We start from the raw sequence: 20,428 nt of genomic DNA on the forward strand, positions 1-20,428 counted from the left end.
TAAATCTAGATATTACTGGTTATGCTTGCGATTTTTATGCTTTTCGCCCATATTTTTTTTACCTGTTTATGCTTGATTTGTTCGCCCTTGGTCGCTCGTTGCGGCAATTTCTGAGGGGTGGGTGTGGGCCCCATGGAAGTGGAGGTGGGACCCCACCCCCGGCGGTTAATTTCTTGATCCGGCCCTGGAGGCTTTTGTCTGCACTTGCATAAGTATCATGTAAACACAGGACACATTTTGCAAAATGTTGAAAAATTAAAACTTGTAAATTGTAATTCATAAATTTTTATTATTCCTTCATGTAAGGTCTCTTTGCAGTAGCTATAGGTAATTCCTTAAACTTTAAAGCACTAGATGTTTGGTTCAATGTCTCAACAGAGATGTATTCGATTTTCAGGAATATAAATGCATAGGTACACCATCTGATGACCAATCATGAGGTTATATGATGGCTGTAAGGAGGTATTGAAGATTCAAAAGTTCAGGAGAATGTTATCCTATGCTGGGTTTTATTGCTTTGTCACTGTCTTAAGCTATGCTTACACGAACAACACGTGAGTACTTATCTAACTTCAGGTGCTGTGCTGAAGCATATGTCGGTCTCAACCTTTTTCTTATGAATTTGGACATGCAGAACCAGAGCTGGGTATTCTAGAGCTGACCAATTCTATGCATCGTACCCTGCTGGAACTGAGCTTCTAACTGACACAGCCAAGGTTAGCCACATACTTGGATGCGGGCTAAATTTTCTTGGTTTCTTTTTGTTTCTGGTCCGATATGTCGATTTTACATATATGATTTTACGATTTTACGCTTAAGAGATCTTCAAACGATTTTACGATTCAAAGACCTCCATTGATTTAAGTTATAATTTAAAGGATGCTTCCAATGTCTCAATGTCACATAGCATCTGATATTGGAAACTTATGCAATGAATTGTTATATTTTGCCTCTAAATTGGAACTCGATTTAACATTGATTGCATAAGTTCCAATGTCACATAGCATCTAACATTAATTGTATAAGTTCCAATTTAGTTGATTTAAATTATAATTTTTAATTAATTTAACATTGATTGCATAAGTAAATCAAAACAAACAAGTAATTAATTAATGGACCACCCAACTCCAAATCGGGATATTACTTGATTTAATCAATGTTAAATTAAGAAAAAATTACAATCTAAATCTAATGGAAGACGTTGGAAGCATCCTCTAAAGAATTTTAAGCTATATTTTACCTCTAAATTACCTATATTTTGTCTCTAAATTGCCTATACCTACCTGCTAGTTTTTGACCTATATTTTGGAAGTATCATCTTTAGAATTATAATAAGAAATAATCAGGTTATTAAATGATATTAATTCATTTTCTACAAAATTATGTTATTATACACATATTTATAAAAATTAAAGGGTATTTTTAATTATCTCTAAAATCTTACGATTTTATGATTCAATTTTACGATACGATTTTATAGACCCTCTGTCAATCTCACTTAAAATCTCAATTTTAACAACCTTGGTTGGGCTTCAAATAAGAAGATAATGAAGGCTTATGTAGAAGTACATATTTGTTACAACTCATTGAAGTTGATAATTTAATTCCAAAGGCGTACCTAGGTACTGTTGGTAAGACTGGCTGTGACCTGCAGCAAATGCCTAAGTTCTCCCCGACCCCACCCACCTTGCTTTTTAATTATTATTGGAGATTGGAGATATGATATGGTTGAAGATTGGATGACTGGTGAGTTTAAATTCATGTGGCCAACCCACCTAGTGGGATTAAGGCTTGATAATTTTGCTTATTTATGGGGGTTGAAGCTGGATGTACTCGAGTGGATAGACTAGGTAAAAAGGAGGAGCAAAGTTTCATGAAAAGGAACTGACTGCATTCCAGTTATGTCAAATTGACTGTTTGAAATCCTTCTTGCTGAGCCTGAAAATTCCTAGAAGACGTGGCCATAAATCAAGTAGTGAGGTTGTAATATTAAAGAGCGCAAAGACAAAATATGACTGGAGATTTTCTCAACTTTCCATGTCAAATTTTGAGCTTAAAGGTGATGAGTGTTTACATAGATAAATGTCCATTATGTTGGTTTTATTACATAAATTCCGTGTAATTAAGGATAACCTGTAAGCCTCATGTCTGTCCTTCGGCCAAGCTGAATAATAAAAAAAAAAACATAGAAATAACATCTGCCGCTTCATCTTCCCCTAGAACATATTACATCAGATTGGGAAGCAAAGAAAGAGCAGAGCATTTATTTTTCAATCAATTGATGCCAGGATTTACACTCATTATGCACTTTGCTTGCTGCATTTGTCGTTTCTGGTTATCAGTTGCATTGTTTTTGGAGTTTTAAAACGCAATTCTGCAATAATATTTTGTAACCCTATGACGGATCTGCATTCATGCATTTGGGAGCTGTCTTGATAACTGAACATGAATATGCTGAGAACTTAAGCATTGATGGTTGAATTAGTTCACTGTAGCTAACCATCTCTGGTTTTCTTTCCCGTCGTGCAGCAATACATGGCGCACCTTGTCTCCCACGGGCAAATTGATGGAAGTGGCTAGTGGACCCTCATGGCAAGACATCCTGCCTCCTTAAAACCGATGGAATTGGCTACAGGAAAGCCTTCCGCATATTATTATTATAACTCGAGTTTAGATTTATATTTTTAGGCGAAGGTTTGTAACATGTAAGTTATACTAAAGCTGATTCATGACCGTATCAGATTTCCAACAGTGAAGGTCATTCTATGGCATCCACCTACTTTTTCCAAGCACAAAATAAGGAAATTGGGAACACTGATTTTCTGCAGATCTCCGAGAGTTGGCTGTGTTGTTGCTTGGTAATGAGATGGGATGAGTGGGTGGGATCCTGCCAGAGGATAGCACCCGCAAGTCATGCATGGCAAGCACTTGACGAATCAAGGGTTGGCTGTGTTGTTGGCTTAGGCCAAGTGGAGTGGGTGTGTTGATGCTGGTACTTGTGTTGTATCTAGTAATTACTAATTACTACTACTTATAGGGGAAGATGACAGATAACAGCGCTCCACTGGTAACAAAGAAAAGAGGTCGTCTTATGTGAAAAAGAGTGCTGAAGCTACTTGTCCTTGTCTTTGGGACGGAGTGAATTTATTAAAGTCTTATTGAAAAAGAGTACTGAAACTACACGAGTAGCTTGTTACAAGTGCTAACACCAATAGCTGCGGCGAGGTGCCAAGCAGCATGAAGAAATGGAGTTTGGGGGAAGAAATCATCCGCAAGAAAAAGTGCACCTCCTATAAGCGACGACATCTTGTGCAACTTGTGAGCCGTTCTTAGGTCTGGGTCTTGCTGTGCTCTTTTTGCGAAGGCCACCTGGAGTAACAAAGAAAAGAATAACTGAATTATTAATCATTCATTTAGATCCCTGATAAAAAAAGAAAAGAAAAGAAACATGAACCCAATTCATGAACACGAGACCAGATCACTGCAGGTTGATCCAATCCAAGTAAATGCTAACTAGAATGCTTACATTGCTAATAGAAAACAGATGAAATCAGTTCAGTTAGTGACGAATTAAAGTCTTCTTTTGTTCTCTGGGTGGAGAATGTTAATTCAATTCAGGCAACCTACAGAAACCAATGACTTCAATGCCTCTTCCCTTCCCTTTTTCCTCCAAAAAATGCAATGGTCTAGATCTAGATCTTTGCAGTAAGTGGCCTGAAATTGAAATTGCCAAAAGAATGGCGACTTCTAAAGTTTGCCACAAAAAGAAAAGATAATTTAGGACACGGCTATAGGATAAGAAATTGCCATTTTTTTTTTTTTGCTTGGATAAGAAAGTACACATAGGTTCTAGGAAGCTGTAGGCAAAATTGCAGCCAAGAATTAAAACCGTGTTACATTGCCTGTACGTGGAAACATTTTCTTTGAGTGATAACAGTTTTGTCATTTTAATGTCTTCGATTATTCCGTGCATCAACCATATTCGGGCAAAGGGGCAAAGTAGCATTTTCCCAAGGATTATATACATCAGTCAATGTCACAGGAAAAGATGCAGCAAGTTGATTCAATCAAAAGCACCTCAACGTGCCTATATGATAACCATTTAGAATTGCACAAAGATGCAATTGAAAGAACAGCTCAGTGTCAGTTTCCCGCACCCAGATGTACAGTCAGAATCCTAACAGTGCAAGTGTGGTGCCTCTAGTCATTTTGCCCACGTGGAGGAACATCTCCATTAAAAAGTCCCAAATCTTCCATTTTTAGTTCGTTCTTGTCCCAGCTCTGACCCACTCTGGGCTCCATAGATGAGGAGTCCACGTAAAAGAAGTTTTCGTGGTCCTCACATAACCAACTGATGGAGGACTGAGGGCAAAGATGAGAAACAAAATTGTCCACGATTCACTTTTACAAAAATGTTAGATGATAAGACAAGAATTCTGTGAGTTATTAATTTCACGAACTTACACTTTTAAAAGGGTGAGTAATGAGGCAAAATATCTCTGATAATTCATGCCTACAGTAGTCCCTACAGAAATAGAAGTGTCAAAACCCATAGCTATTCCTGTAAGTGCTCGCAGCCGTTGGTAATCCTTTGCGGCAACCATCGACGGCTGGAGTTGTTGGACTAATACTAATAGTAGCTGCTCTCGAGGAGGAGAAAATAGATATTAAACAAAGAAATATAGGTCACAACTTTGGAGATACAGCAGTAAACATCAAGAGGAAACATTACAAATAAGGAATTCATTGCTCCGGTGAGAAATGTTAAATGCTTATTATAAGAGGATAAGGGGAAATCAATTATAACTCGGTACATTTACCTCCATCATCCCAGTGTGAACAGCTGAAACCATGAAAGGCCGAACAGGTAGAAACAAAGCAGATGCTGCCATCAACAACTTCGGATTCTCATTCCTCAATGCCCTTGACAGACACTGCAGACACAACGCTTAGTTAAGGGTTTTTTTTTTTTTGTTGCCAATTTTAGTTTTTTTATGTCTCAGGTACTGACTGAACCCCCGGTTCAAAGCAAGCAGGGGAACTAGATATCTAGTATTTGCAAGCCATACTATCATGTTCAAGCACAAGAGATATGAAGCTTAAGAGAATGTGGCAAGGAAGGAGACATGGCTAGAAAACCAGCTGATGTGCCAACGGGAAACCTTGTCATAGGATTTGTATCAAAGATTCAAATGGAAAATCTGGGAAGCGGCAAAGGGGTGCACATATCTCATTTCTACTCAAGTTATACTAGGTATATTCTCTAGATAAGTACGAATTTTCACTACACATCAAATGCATTTATAAATATGTACGCCTACATATAATAGTTATGTACATCACATTATATAAAGTCTGTGATAGAATATGATTTTACACTAAAAAAATGATTTTATACTAAATCATAGGGGTCAATTGCACAGATATAATTAAATACATAGTACTCATTTTTTTTTTTAAAACTACACCTACCTTATGATTTAATTAGAAATTTAGAAATCGATATAATTAGAAATTTAGAAATCGATACTGTCAAACATTATCTATTGAAATATTCCAATTATAATTTCAGCCTTAATTTCTAAATTTGGATTTCAGTCAAAAAACTTACATGGAAAATTGTTGGGGCATAGCCCTTCATAGTAACAAGCAACATTGGCCGAGTATAGTTAAAAATGAGCTAGGACAGCTGCATTGACGCCTAGGCTTAATGTTGAATTTGTAAGGGTCCTCACATTTTTATGGATGGATGCGAGTAAAGAAATTAATTCAGGATCATGGATTAAGGATTGAATAATGGAATATTGGGACTTTGGCAGGAAAACCAATGGAAGTAGTGGACATCATGATGAGGAGAACAATCAATATTATGTGCATCCAAAAGAGTTTATAAAAGATAAGAAAAATGGAGAGAAAAAACTGGAGAGTTAGAAATTATGTAGTTGACCCCATATAGTGGGATAAAATCTTGATATGTTGTTTTTGCCTCCAAGAGACAAGATGGGTTGGAGGGAAGGCTAAAATGTTAATAAAATCTGAATATAACTCTGGTATAAGACTTTAGAGGATGAAGTTGTGGATGTGAAGAGAATAATAGCTAGAATTATTGTAGATAAAGTTGTTATAGGAGAAGATACCATGAATCTTTTCAGTACATGTGATGTGTTGTGTTGGAGCATTTTAGTAACTCTAAAGAAGATAGAAATTAAATGTTTCTATAGACATATAGGCCCAAATGAAATAAAGCAAGTATTTGAAGAGATGAAGAACAGTAATGTAGTTGGACCAGATAATGTCCCAATAGAAGCATGGAAATTCTTGGGAGAAAAGGATTTATTTATTTATTTATTTTGTCTAGAATTAGATCATTACATAGACCATGAACCCATAAAGGGGAGATGCATCGAGATTTCTCTTTGGAGGACAAGTCCATAACAATGGCAACATATATATAGATACAATAAAACCAAAAGGACATTTTTTGGTTTACGAAATTATTTAATGAGATCCCTAAATCAAAAATGATGTTGGACAAGTGGAGGAAGATCATTTTAATGCCTATGTACAAGAATAAAGGAGATGTTCAAAATTGCGAAAATTATCAAGGAATCAAGCTAATGGGCAACACTATGAAACTTTGGATAGGGTGATTGAGCAAAGCACAAGAAGAGAAACCAAGGTGTCTGAAACCAATTTGGTTTCATGCCTAATAGATCAACAGTGGTAACTGTCTACTTGCTGAGGTGCCTAATGGGAAGATATAGATATAAACAACAGGATGTGCATATGTGTTTATAGATTTAGAAAAAGCTTATGACAAAGTTTCTAAAGAAGTTTTTCTCCAATTCTATTTCTTTGATGTTGGTTGCGTCTGTACATTTTCTCTCTGTTCTTCACTTTTGTTAATGAGAAGTTTACTTGGCAAACAAAACTGTATTATATTAACCATGACTAAACTGGAATAATGGCATTAATGTTGCTGGCAAGTGACTCCGTTTTCTGGCAAGTGCCATGACTAAAACATGTACCATTGCTCTTAGCTACATGTTTTAGGAATCTTATAAATCTAAAGAAACTTTGGGTACAACTTCAGCTATATCCTAGATTTACTAAAGATGGCAAAGACAACTTGAAGAGATCAAGGTTTTATTAGGACACAATACTGGAGCACTTCCACCCTTTCTTTTCTAATAAGGAATCATTTTTTTTTTTTTTGTATAAAAAAATTCAGTGTCGAAATTGGCAAGTATTGAAGGTATATCTATTTGGTTTAGCAATCACTGTTTGACCTATTTAATATTATATTCTCTAAATTTTCTTGGTAAATATATATTTTTCTATGGACTACACAAACTTACCACTGTTGCTGTGGCTATCATAGTATAGTCTGCCTGTCTCAGATATTTCTTGAGTTTTCCTCTTGAAGCATGGTACAGACTCGAGGCAACACCAACCCCTATTAATGAATTAGCATATATCCTACAGTTCAGATTCTTCCTGCATCACTAAAAGAGTGTGAATCAAACACAACGACATACTGATTAAGCTTGGGCTCTATCATAAAAATATAGATAAGTATCATGCCTTGGGGCCTGAAATCCAACAGCAATAAAAGGAAGTGAAGTGATCACATTAGCAATTGTCTCTGCAAAATTCTTATCACCTAACACAAAGATAAGAAAAATTGTTAGGACACTTGACAATGTATTAGATATGTTACTGACATATGAGCCGTCAAACATCTACCTAAGAAGCATGTTTAGCAATTTGGTTTTCGCAGATGCAATGTGTGAAGCCTCAAATTACTTTAAAACCTTATATCACCTTGCAAAAACCATTTTATGCTAGAAATAGAAGTGTGTGTGTGTGTTACGGAATATAAATCAAAAGATATGGCCATAGATAGAGATAATTGGAAGTTAGAATCCATGTAGTCAACCATACCTAGTGGGATTAAGGATTGAGATGTTCAAATTTTGTATTAAGTAATCTGAATATTGTTAATTGTGAAGCTCCAAACGGTGTCGTCTCTCTTTGCTGACTGGATGGCCACGTGCAGCAACCGCGTGCTGCCATTTGGCAGCCGCTGGATGGCTGCACGTGGCAACCATCAGCTGACCCTCAGCTGGCGCCTGATCATGCTCCCTCATCCTTTGCCCGATCATCTCCTGCTCTCCTGCTCCTCTGCCGTTTTCTGTTGGGATTCTAATCGTGTTTGCACGATTTGATCTGGTCCATTAATCCTCACCTTTTTGAGGCGCAATCCCAGCCGCTCTTGATTGCTTTTAATTGCTGCCTCGAGATGTGAACTGTGAGAGAGGCAAAAAGGAAAAGTTGGAAGGAAAATCAGAAAGGGTTTCTCTTGCGGGTTGGTTCTTGCGGGTTGAAGGCTCTCGCCTTCTGGCTAGGGTTCTTTCTGGTTTGTTCCCGAATTCTTTTTCTGTACATGTTTGTATAGTTTTAGTGGTTCGATAGGTTTGCCTTTAATCTGTATTAAGTGATTGATCGGCAGTTTTGTGTTCTCGAACCATTGATTGTTTGAGGGTTTTTTTGTTTGAGGGCTTATGAGAGTGTAATCCGATTTTCATCTCATAGTGCAGTGAGCTCTTCTCTCTCGAGCTCAACGTGGATGTAGCCTCAGTTTGAGGTGAACCACAGTAAAAACTCTTGTGTCTCTGTTCTTATATTTTTTGTTTCTCTGCGTTTGTAATTTTTGATTCCAGCACTATGAATGTTTGTTTCATTCAGACCATCAAATATTTTGTGATTGCTTAAGAAAAACCCTAAGTTTTCTGTCGAGTCTCAACAGTGGTATCAGAGCCACTTTAAGTTCGGCTCCTAAGGTTTTTCCTGGAAGGCCAATCATTCTTCAATATTTAGGGTTCTCTGATAGAGTCCGTGTCAGCGGGTGTTTGCTGTATTGATTCATTTCAGTGAATAGAGCCCTTTTAGGTTACCTTCGTGCAATACGAAGATGAACTCTACCCGATTTGAGATCGGTATATTTGATGGAAAAGGAGACTTTGGAAGCTGGAAGAAAAAGATGAGAGTATTACTCTCTCATCATAAAGTGCTTATAGCACTTGAGACAGACGATCGCAAATGGTCAGTAGACCAGCTTGCAAGAACAGAGGAAATTAGGGAGGAAGCTTTTAATTTGATCTTCCTCCATCTAGGTGACAGTGTGATCCGCAAAGTGGATGGTATGACTACTCCCTTAGAGCTATGGAATAAATTAGATGCTTTATTTTCTGTCATTACTGCACCAAACTTAGTATATCTGAAAGGCATGTTATTTAATTATAAAATGAGTACATCTAAGACAATGGATGAGAATATAGATGAGTTCACTAAACTTGCATTGCTACTTAGGGGTACTGATCAAGCTTTAGGAGACTCGAGTGAAGCTATGATTTTATTAAATGCATTGCCTGATGATTATGATATTGTTAAACATGCATTAAGATATACTGGCATAGTACCTACATTAGACCTTGTTATTTCAGGCATTAAGGCTAGAGAACTAGAATTGGGAACATCTAAGAAATCTGGAAATAACCTATTTGTAAAGAGTAAGAATGAGAAAAAACACTTTGCAAATAATAATGATCAAACCATTGGGTCAGGGCAAAAGGGTAAGAAGAAAGACAAAAAGGGTAAGCAGAAATGGAAATGCTATCACTGTGGGAAAGAAGGACACATCAAAAAATATTGTTATGACTTTATCAAGAAACAAAAACAAGGGGGAAATATAAATGCTAATCCAAATAATTCAAATTGCTTAGCTGAGGTACTTACTGTTTCAAATGTTTCTATTGATAATGAATGGATCATGGATTCCGGTTGTTCTTTTCATATGTGTCCTAACATTGATTGGTTTCACAAATTTGATAAAAGAGAATCAGGAACAGTGTTTATGGGTAATAACCAATCTTGTAGGATTAGAGGTATAGGAAACATATCTCTCAGATTGCATGACAACAAAATTAAAACATTAACTGATGTAGGATATGTTCCTGATCTAAAAAGGAATCTAATATCTCTTGGCACATTAGATGAACTAGGGTTCTCCTATAAGGCAGAAAATGGATCCATGCATGTGTTTAAGGGAGATAATCTAATTCTAACTGGAGTTAAGAAAAATGGATTATATGTGTTGGATGGCTGTTATTGTAACGACCCGATCGAGCGATAGGAAGAACCGGAACAACTTACCCTGATGGGCCTACACGAACTTCCCAGGGGGTCACCCATCCCTGGATTACCCCAGGTCAAGCACGCTTAACTTGGGAGTTCTTTGCCAACATTCAGCCCAAAAGATATTCATCTGGTGTTGTTTCATTTCTTACACTATCCTCGATATATTCTAACTTCTCTGGGCTCTCGAGGTATTACATTCTCCCCCCCTTAAGCACATGACGTCCTCGTCATGCGACCTTACAACTGGTCCCAGACCTTCTCCCCTTGGGGGCTGCCATCCTAGAAGTCTGCCAGAAGCCGCTCCTTGTACAGGCCCTCAAGCCCCGGCGCCACTCCCCGCCCTCATCGGACCGCCTTCGCCAAGGGTCGGCTCTGATACCATTTGTAACGACCCGATCGAGCGATAGGAAGAACCGGAACAACTTACCCTGATGGGCCTACACGAACTTCCCAGGGGGTCACCCATCCCTGGATTACCCCAGGTCAAGCACGCTTAACTTGGGAGTTCTTTGCCAACATTCAGCCCAAAAGATATCTATCTGGTGTTGTTTCATTTCTTACACTATCCTCGATATATTCTAACTTCTCTGGGCTCTCGGGGTATTACAGTTATTTTCCTTCTGATATTATTAATTCTGCATGCATAGTAAAATCTGATAAGACAGAATTATGGCACTTGAGACTTGGCCATATGAGCCTAAAAGGTCTTAAGGCACTGTCCAACCAAGGCTACCTTGGTTCAGTGCCAGTGGGGTCCCTCGACTTTTGTGAGCCATGTGTCCTAGGCAAGTAACACAGGCTGGGTTTCCATAAGGGAACCCACCTGGCGAAGGTATGCCTAGAGTATATACATGCTGACTTATGGGGGCCTTCTCAGGTCCCTACTCATGGTGGTAACAGATACTTTCTCTCTATTATTGATGATTTCACTAGGAAGGTTTGGGTTTTTCTTTTAAAATCTAAAGACCAGACCCTAGAGAAGTTTAAGACTTGGAAGAACTTAATTGAAAATCAAATAGATAGAAAGATTAAAACCTTAAGAACAGACAATGGTCTAGAATTCTGTAACAAAGAGTTTGATGAATTTTGTAATACCCAAGGTATTCTTAGGCATAGGACTGTGAGGTATACACCCCAACAAAATGGGGTAGCTGAGAGGATGAACCGAACTCTTCTTGAAAAAGTTAGATGCCTCTTGTTCACCTCTAATATGCCAAAGTCTTTTTGGGGGGAGGCCTTGTCTACAGCAGCCTATTTGGTAAATAGAAGCCCTTCCACTGCCTTAAATCTAAAATGCCCTGAAGAAAAATGGACCAGTAGAAAAATAAATCTAGATTACCTAAGGGTGTTTGGTTGTGAAGCATATGCTCACAAATCAGATGGTAAGTTAGATGCTAGGTCCATTAAGTGTGTGTTCATTGGTTACCAAGAGGGGACCAAAGGCTTTAGATTATGGGAAAGACAATCTGGTGGGATAAAAATTATTATTAGCAGAGATGTCATTTTTAATGAAGCCATTTTCCCTTGTAAAATCATAAATCCTGAAGAAACCAATAATAATAATAGTAACCCAGATGATTTCATTATTCTAGGAGGGTCTCAAATTGAGGTGGAGCAAGCAGAAGGTTCTCTTCCAGCTGCTCCAACAGAATCCAACCTAGAAGATGTTCCAAACCCTTATGAAAACCAAACCTCTGATCATGATGATGATCAAGAGGAACAAGAAAGAGAATCTGAGATTGAGGTGGAGCATTTCAGCCCCACCCAAGATCTCAGTGATTATCACCTAGCCCGAGATAGAAGCAGGAGGGTTTCTAGACCCCCTGCCAGGTATGCCTATTCGGATCTAGTGTTTTGTGCCCTTGTGGCAGGTCTGGAATTAAGGAGTAGTGAGCCTTCTACATATGAGGAGGCTGTCAGTTCTAAGGAAAGTGTTAAGTGGCAGCAGGCCATGGATGAGGAAATGGCCTCACTTAAAATTAATGGCACCTGGGAGTTGGTGCCTAGACCTCAAAAACAGAAGTTAATCCAGTGTAAATGGTTGTATAAGTTAAAGGAAGGCATAACTCTCACTGACCCTATTAGGTATAAAGCAAGATTAGTGGCAAAGGGGTTTACTCAGAGAGAAGGAATAGACTACACTGAAATTTTCTCCCCTGTAGTAAAATTCAAAACCATTCGCATGATGTTGTCTGTGGTTGTTCAATTTGATCTTGAATTAGAACAATTAGATGTTAAAATAGCCTTTTTACATGGAGATTTAGAGGAGAAAATTTACATGATACAACCTGCTGGATATATTGACTCAAACAAACCTGAGCATGTCTGTTTACTAAAGAAATCCCTTTATGGCTTAAAACAATCCCCAAGACAATGGTATAAAAAGTTTGATAATTTTGTCTTAGGAATTGGGTTTGTAAGGAGTAAATATGAAAACCGTTTCTATTTTATTCTCTCAAATGATCCCATTTATCTATTGTTATATGTTGATGACATTCTGTTAATTAGCAAGTCTAAGTCAAAGATAAATGAATTAAAACAGATGCTCAACACAAGTTTTGACATGAAAGACTTAGGTTCAGCTAAGAAAATTTTAGGAATGACAATAGAAAGGGATAGGAAAAATTTCATCTTAAAGGTTCATCAAAATGACTACTTGATGAAATCTGTGAAAAGGTTTGGCATGCAAAATTGCAAGCCAGTGAGTGTCCCATTAGCTGGATATTTTGTCTTAACTAAATCTCAATGCCCTTCGTCCAACTCTGAAATCATTAAAATGGAAAGTGTACCATATGCTAATGCTATTGGAACCATCATGTATGCTATGATTAGCACAAGGCCTGATTTAGCCTATGCCATTTCAACCCTCAGCAGATTCATGTCCAACCCAGGTAAACCTCACTGGGATGCTCTTAAATATTTATTGAGATATATACATGGATCAGTTAATGTTGGATTAAGTTACAAGAAAATATTTAATTCTCTTGATCTTGTTGGGTATGTAGATTCTAACTTTGCAGGGGATAGAGACTCTCGTAAGTCCACTACTGCTTTATATTTCACCTTAGGTGGAAATTGCATCAACTGGAAATCACAGCTGCAGCCTCTGGTTGCTCTGTCTTCCACTGAGGCTGAATATGTAGCAGTAACTGATGCTGTTAAAGAGGCAGTGTGGCTTCAAGGTATCCTCCAGGAAATCCAACTACTCCAAGGTAAGGCTGTGGTATACTCAGACAGTCAAAGTGCGATTCACTTGACCAAAAATCCAGTCTATCATGAACGCACCAAGCACGTGGATGTCAGGTATCATTATATTAGAGATTTGGTTGCTAATGGCACTATATCTATACTTAAAGTGCTTACAGAAAATAACCCTGCTGATATGGGTACAAAGTTGCTAAATGCAACAAAGTTCAAGCATTGCTTGGACCTGTTGCATGTGGGTGTTGGTTGATCTTATCAACCAGAGCCATGAAAGAGAGAATTGTAGCATGCAGCATTTTTGTTATGATGTTTGGATTTCACTTTTTCTGTTTGGTGCTTCAAGGTGGAGATTGTTAATTGTGAAGCTCCAAACGGTGTCGTCTCTCTTTGCTGACTGGATGGCCACGTGCAGCAACTGCGTGCTGCCATTTGGCAGCCGCTGGATGGCTGCACGTGGCAACCATCAGCTGACCCTCAGCTGGCGCCTGATCATGCTCCCTCATCCTTTGCCCGATCATCTCCTGCTCTCCTGCTCCTCTGTCGTTTTCTGTTGGGATTCTAATCGTGCTTGCACGATTTGATCTGGTCCATTAATCCTCACCTTTTTGAGGCGCAATCCTAGCCGCTCTTGATCGCTTTTAATTGCTGCCTCGAGATGTGAACTGTGAGAGAGGCAAAAAGGAAAAGTCGGAAGGAAAATCAGAAAGGGTTTCTCTTGCGGGTTGAAGGCTCTCGCCTTCTGGCTAGGGTTCTTTCTGGTTTGTTCCCGAATTCTTTTTCTGTACATGTTTGTATAGTTTTAGTGGTTCGATAGGTTTGCCTTTAATCTGTATTAAGTGATTGATCGACAGTTTTGTGTTCTCGAACCATTGATTGTTTGAGGGTTTTTTTGTTTGAGGGCTTATGAGAGTGTAATCCGATTTTCATCTCATAGTGCAGTGAGCTCTTCTCTCTCGAGCTCAACGTGGATGTAGCCTCAGTTTGAGGTGAACCACGGTAAAAACTCTTGTGTCTCTGTTCTTATATTTTTTGTTTCTCTGCGTTTGTAATTTTTGATTCCAGCACTGTGAATGTTTGTTTCATTCAGACCATCAAATATTTTGTGATTGCTTAAGAAAAACCATAAGTTTTCTGTCGAGTCTCAACAAATATTTTGTTGAAATCCAACACCCAGGTGTATGAGTCCAATAATATGGAGATAATTGAAGCATTAGAGTAACAAAAGTACTATCACTTAATTCGTACCCTTTAGACTGCACTGGATGGGCCTCAGGCATGCAGGTCTTTGCTCCCATACTCTCCTGAGGAACATCTCAATTAAAAATAACCGTGATAGGTTGATTAAATAGAAGTGGCAAGCCAAGCTCAAAATTACGAGCAATGACAAACTTCTTAACAGAGTAATCAAATAATTGTGGTAATAGCAAATAGGATATATGCATACAAACATGAGTTAATGGCTGAAAATTTGTACTACACTCACCGCACTTTAAGATGCTGATTAACTCCAACAACAGAACTTCCACATGTTGATTGATGAACATCCCCATATCGATTCATCTCTTCCAACTGAAATGGTGAATGAGGGACCACATGTAGTCCATGCACACCCTCAAGGGCTGTGCTTGGGTGACCCATGAGTTATTTGGTAATCAATCCAATTTACTGATTACCGGCCAAGAATTTCCAGGTCTCAGTTGGAGAAGGCAGCTTCATTTCAGTCACGGTAACAATATATTCTGTCAGTAATTTGTTCTTTTCTACTAAGCAAGGATCATATTTTCAATAAATTAGAAACAGAAGTCAAAAGTGAGTAAACACCATTTACAAGGAGGGATCATTTCATGTTCAATGTTGCATGGGAAACATACAGAAACATAACAAAACTAACAAATTGGATTCATTCAAATATGGATTTTCTTTTTTTGTTTTTTTTTTTGAGAAGATAGTTCTAGCACATCGTGTAGTATTATTACGAATCTTTTGTTCCTGATTGAATATGTACAGACCATCACATGACGGAAAACTTGTAAGAATTAGTTGTTAGCACGGGTTAAGCATTTTATTTATTTGCCACAAAGACACCCTGGATTTTGACATCTTCCATTGACAATTAACAATAGATATGAGCTATCGGAGAAGCAATTAGTCAAGACAACATGAACTTGCCCAAATTCAGTTATTTGAAAATTTTGACTTCAAAATCTAATATAATCGTCACTCCACTTTGTCATGGCCAAATTGCATACAGAAATCAAGTGTCATCTCACTTTACTAGGACTTCTAGTCAGAACCCGCTTCCGTATGTTATTGCCTATTCCAACAAGTTTGTGATGGATCTCCAATCTATATAATTAAGCTGCCAATATTCACAAATATTGTACCAAACAGCGTCTCAACATCGATTAAAGTTACCCGCCCGTTCCACTTCCACATCAACAGCAAAAGTGTTTTTATTTTTATCTTTTTTTTTCTCCAGAGTTTCTTTATACGTACAGAAATAAAGTGGCTGAATTCAAAATCTAAAAACTGCGCAATCAGAAAGCAAAGGGGTTGGGTCTTGAATTACAAACAGGAGGACGATACATATTCCATGAACAAAAATGGAAACCAATTAATACAAAATGGCTAATCTTCAAAAGAGATTTCGAGACAGTGAGAACCTGGGACTGGAGGAATGAATTGTGGCGACAGGACGAAGAAGTTGATATATACATACACATAAATATATGCGGGTGCCCATGCATATATATATATATATATATAACGTGCAGTGCAAGCGGAAGCAGTGTAAAGACAGCCAAATCGGAAAAAAAGACCAGAATAGGAATAATGGAATCAGTTGGGGGTGAGATGAAAAGGGTGCGAATCCACGGTAAGGATCTTCACCAGATCCTTCGCGCATATTCGCATCCAACGGGCGGACGATGCCTTCAAAGTGCCGAATATTTTATTTTCTTTCTCTACGTTCGTAATTCGTAAAAGGAGGTAGCAGGGCAAACTAAATACTTTTTGTTCCTTAATTTTCAATATAATTATATTCATAATAAATTAATAATTTTATCATTTTGATATGTGTTTTATTTTTTTTATTATGATATAATCACATTATTAACGTAATATATCCCATGTTCTTTTTACTATTTTAAGTTATGTTTTCACATAAATTACACAATCAAACATTCAGAGATGAAGGGTGACAGTTACTGTTGCCTGTTGGGGGCAAAATGATTAGTTTTGTTGAGTTTTGATAACATTTAATGCAACTGTATAGGCTCAGTTTTTTCCTTTGTATAAGTATTATACTATATTGAAATTTTGTACTGTTATTAGTTAGTTTGCTGTTGTTGTTTGTATTGTTATTACATAGTTGTTAGTTATAGCTTATTATATAATGTGCTGTTATTGTGAATTAAGGGTATTTTTGTAATTAGATAATGTATTAATTTTAGGATATTTAAGCTCAAATCTGATTAATGAAAAGATCAATGAGGCTGAGATCGTCATGTTTCTTCCACTGGCTTTCACTTGCTCCGTCGATCCTTCGATTTCCTTTTGAATTGTGGTGACAGGACGAAGAAGTTGATATATACATATACATAAATATATGCCGGTGCCCATGCATATATATATATATATATAACATGATGTCGTGAGCCCTAGATTTGTCTTTTTATTTCGTTTTTCGTTGATTCGATTTGCGAAGATTTCTATGAGATTTCTCTCGATATTGTTTGATTTTCTAGATTCATCTCGACGATTGTTTCTTTCGGCGATTTCAATCGTTTATTCCTGGCGATCTTCGTCTATTCTTGTCATTTTCTTTTAGATGACCTTATTCTTTTGAACGAATCTGATTTTCTATCAATTTGTTCAAACCTTAGCCCTAACTTGTTGATTTGTTTGTTCGATTTATTTGTTTGGACAAATCTGGTATTCTGTTGGTTTTCTATTGATTTGTTCTACAAATATGTCTTATTCGACTTCTGCCTCAATGAGAAATTCCGCCATCAATGACGAATTTAGTCCATACTTTCTTCACCATTCTGACAGTCTTGGTTTGGTTCTGGTTTCTCAACCATTAACTGGAGAAAATTATGCATCATGGAGTCGTGCAATGATGATTGCTTTGTTTGTAAAGAACAAGCTAGGGTTTATCAACGATGATTTTTTGTGACCTACTGGTGATATCTCTCTTATTAATGCTTGGATCCGAAATAATAACATTGTTATATCTTGGATTCTTAATTCTATTTCAAATGAGATTTTTGCAAGTGTTATATACTATGAATCAGCTTATAATATGTGAATTGATCTTAAATAAAGATATCAACAGAGTAATGGACCTAGGATTTTTCAGTTAAGACGTGAATTGATAAACCTAAATCAGGGGGACTTAACTGTGAGTGCTTATTTCACCAAACTAAATGTTAGAACGAGAGGTGCTGTGGCACACACTAAGAGGGGGAGTGAATTGGATATTTAAAAAATCTTGATAGAACTTGAAAACTTTTTGACCCAATTGAGGTTTTAGTGATTTAAAACATAGAACATATGAAATGACAAATGTAAAGCAAGAAGAATAAATGATACAAAGAATTTATAGTGGTTCGGCTTAAACCAAACCTAATCCACTACCTTAACTCTTACTAAGGATTTTAAACCAATTCACTAAAACCTCCTACTTACACAAGTATGCCCTCTAGCTATACAAGTTAGGAAATACAACATCCTACTTAAACCAAGTAGGCCCTCTAGCTACACAAGCTAGGAAATACAAGAAGTGTAACAAAGAGAGGATCTAAGAGATAAATCTCTTAGTTATAATGTCTCTCAAAAATGATACAAGGCTTGAAGTGAATAGTTACAAGTGAAGATCAAAGCCTTGAAGAGAGAAAATTAAAGCACTGACGATTTTAAATACAAATGAGAATAACAGTAGGCTCAAATAATTTTATTTTCATCCATTAGTCTTCTCTTGATCATCATTGAGTTGTATTTATAGGCTTCTCAAAAGATTGAAGAGAAAATGTAGCCGTTTGTGATCGTTGGAGTTTGAAAAATTAGCCGTTGGAAGCTTTCTGCAAAAGATATAGTCGACAGAAGAAAATGCATAGTTGACTATTTTTACAAGTAAAACAAAATATAGTCGACAGACAAGAAAGCATAGTCGACTATCTTCTAATACAAATTTTCCATAGTCGACAGACACATAAACATAGTCGACAAATGTAAAAATATGAAGAGGATTTTGAATTTTATGAACAAAAATAGTCGACAGATGAAAAGCCATAGTCGACTATCCTTACATGATAGTCGACAGAGTGAAAAATAGTCGACATAAGTCTTAAATAGTCGACGGATTAAATCAGCATAGTCGACTATCCTTATAACATAGTCGACTATTTTCAGTCATAGTCAATAGCATTAAATCACATAGTCGACTATCCATTTTGAAAAAATGAAAACTAAACAAATCCTCATTTTGATTCTTGTGAAAGCAAGTTGAGATTATTAAAAACATATTTATTTTGAATCTAAATACACTCAACCAGACTTCAACATTTCTCCTATATAAATTTTCATAACTTTGCTCAAAGAGATTTAAAGATTGTTTTTCTCATTCATATAGATTGATTAAAAAAACTTTGTCCATATATATTTACTTACTCATAAAGATTTAGAGATTGATTTTCATATAGTCATTATCAAAACCATTATTTTATTTTTCAAGAGTAAAATATCACTAAAGACCATTTGGGATGAGTTAGGTAACTTTAGACCTATGTGTACATGCGAAAAATGTTCTTGTGGGGGAAATAAAGCACTGGTAGATTACTATCAACTGGAATATGTAATGTCCTTTCTAATGGGGTTGAAGGATTCGTTTTCTCAAGTTAGAGGTCAATTGCTTTTTATGGATCATATCCCACCAATTAACAAGGTCTTTGCCTTAATATCTCAAGAGGAAAAATAGAGAAGTGCTGTGAATTCTATTGATGGAAATACAACTTTATTTTCTGTCAAACATAATGTGAATAGGTCTAGTCTTAATAAGTTTCAAAAGAAAGACAAACTTGTATGTACTTACTGTGGTTACAGTGGACATACCATTGAAAAGTGCTATAAGTTGCATGGTTATCCTCTTGGATACGAACCTAAAGGACTAATGCTAATCAGAATTCTAATTGGGTAAATTCTGTAGTTGTCAATCAGGTGACTGAAAATGGCCCTAATCAATCCACGAAAGAAGATATGGGAGAGTTTATGCAATTCTTGAATTCCACACAATACCAATAATTGCTGAATGTGTTGAGCTCCCACATGTCAGATGTTAAGACTGGTGCTCAGGATGATGCTCCTCCTGATCAAGTATCAGGTATTTGTTTTTCAATTTCAATCCGTCCAAAGCTCAATTGTTCTAGATATTGGATAGTGGACTCAAGGGTTACCAGCCATATGCTGTGATCGATCATGTTTCAATCAATTAAGGTCTATTCAAAATGCATATGTGACTTTACCTGATCATAGTAGGATCTTTGTTTCATTTGTTGGGACTGTGAAGATCACTTCTCATATAGTGCTTGAAGATGTGCTTTATGTGCCTCAATTTAAGTTCAATTTGTTATATGTGAGTGCATTAGCATCACGGTCTTCTTCATGCATTACTTTCTTATCCAATACGTGTGTTATACAGGATGTATATCACTTGAAGATGATTAGCAGGGGTGATCTCCTTGACAGATTATATGGTCATTGATGTTGGTTTGTATTCATTTGGGAATAAAGATGTTGTTACAATAGCTAATGTAGTAGTGAATAGAACTACTTGGCATAATTGACTGGGACACATTTCATATGAAAAATTAGACAAGTTAAGTGGTTTGTTAAATTTTTTTGCTATTACTAAGACCACAAAATCTTATCCTTGTCTAGTTTGTCCTTTGGTTAAATAGTGGTGATTATCTTTTACTTCGAATAATCAGTTGTCACAACATGCATTTGATCTTATTCATTGTGATAC

At 36.9% G+C, this 20,428-nt stretch overlaps 1 protein-coding gene and 1 long non-coding RNA gene across 3 annotated transcripts; one reads left to right on the forward strand and one right to left on the reverse strand.

The window, feature by feature from the left end:
• Positions 1-3,177: 3,177 nt before the first annotated feature.
• LOC127796487 (uncharacterized) lies at positions 3,178-16,219 on the reverse strand. Of its 2 annotated transcripts, XM_052328645.1 has the most exons (7): positions 16,068-16,219; positions 14,888-15,114; positions 14,650-14,705; positions 7,585-7,663; positions 7,359-7,497; positions 4,821-4,934; positions 3,178-3,369 (listed from the first exon to the last, which is right to left on the reverse strand). In XM_052328645.1, the coding sequence occupies exons 2-7, from the start codon at positions 15,040-15,042 to the stop codon at positions 3,178-3,180; spliced, it is 735 nt and encodes a 244-aa protein (XP_052184605.1). In that variant the 5' UTR covers positions 15,043-15,114; positions 16,068-16,219. The 2 variants fall into 2 exon arrangements, with proteins under 2 accessions (XP_052184605.1, XP_052184606.1); XM_052328646.1 differs by lacking the exons at positions 14,650-14,705; positions 16,068-16,219 and having other exon boundaries at positions 14,888-15,101.
• LOC127796489 (uncharacterized) lies at positions 3,290-19,726 on the forward strand. Its single transcript, XR_008022014.1, has 3 exons — positions 3,290-4,867; positions 5,004-5,254; positions 19,621-19,726. It is a non-coding gene; the product is annotated as an uncharacterized LOC127796489 (long non-coding RNA).
• The last annotated feature ends 702 nt before the right edge of the window (positions 19,727-20,428 follow it).

This window comes from Diospyros lotus, chromosome 3 (assembly GCF_014633365.1).
Source record: "Diospyros lotus cultivar Yz01 chromosome 3, ASM1463336v1, whole genome shotgun sequence".
Taxonomy (NCBI): Eukaryota; Viridiplantae; Streptophyta; class Magnoliopsida; order Ericales; family Ebenaceae; genus Diospyros; species Diospyros lotus.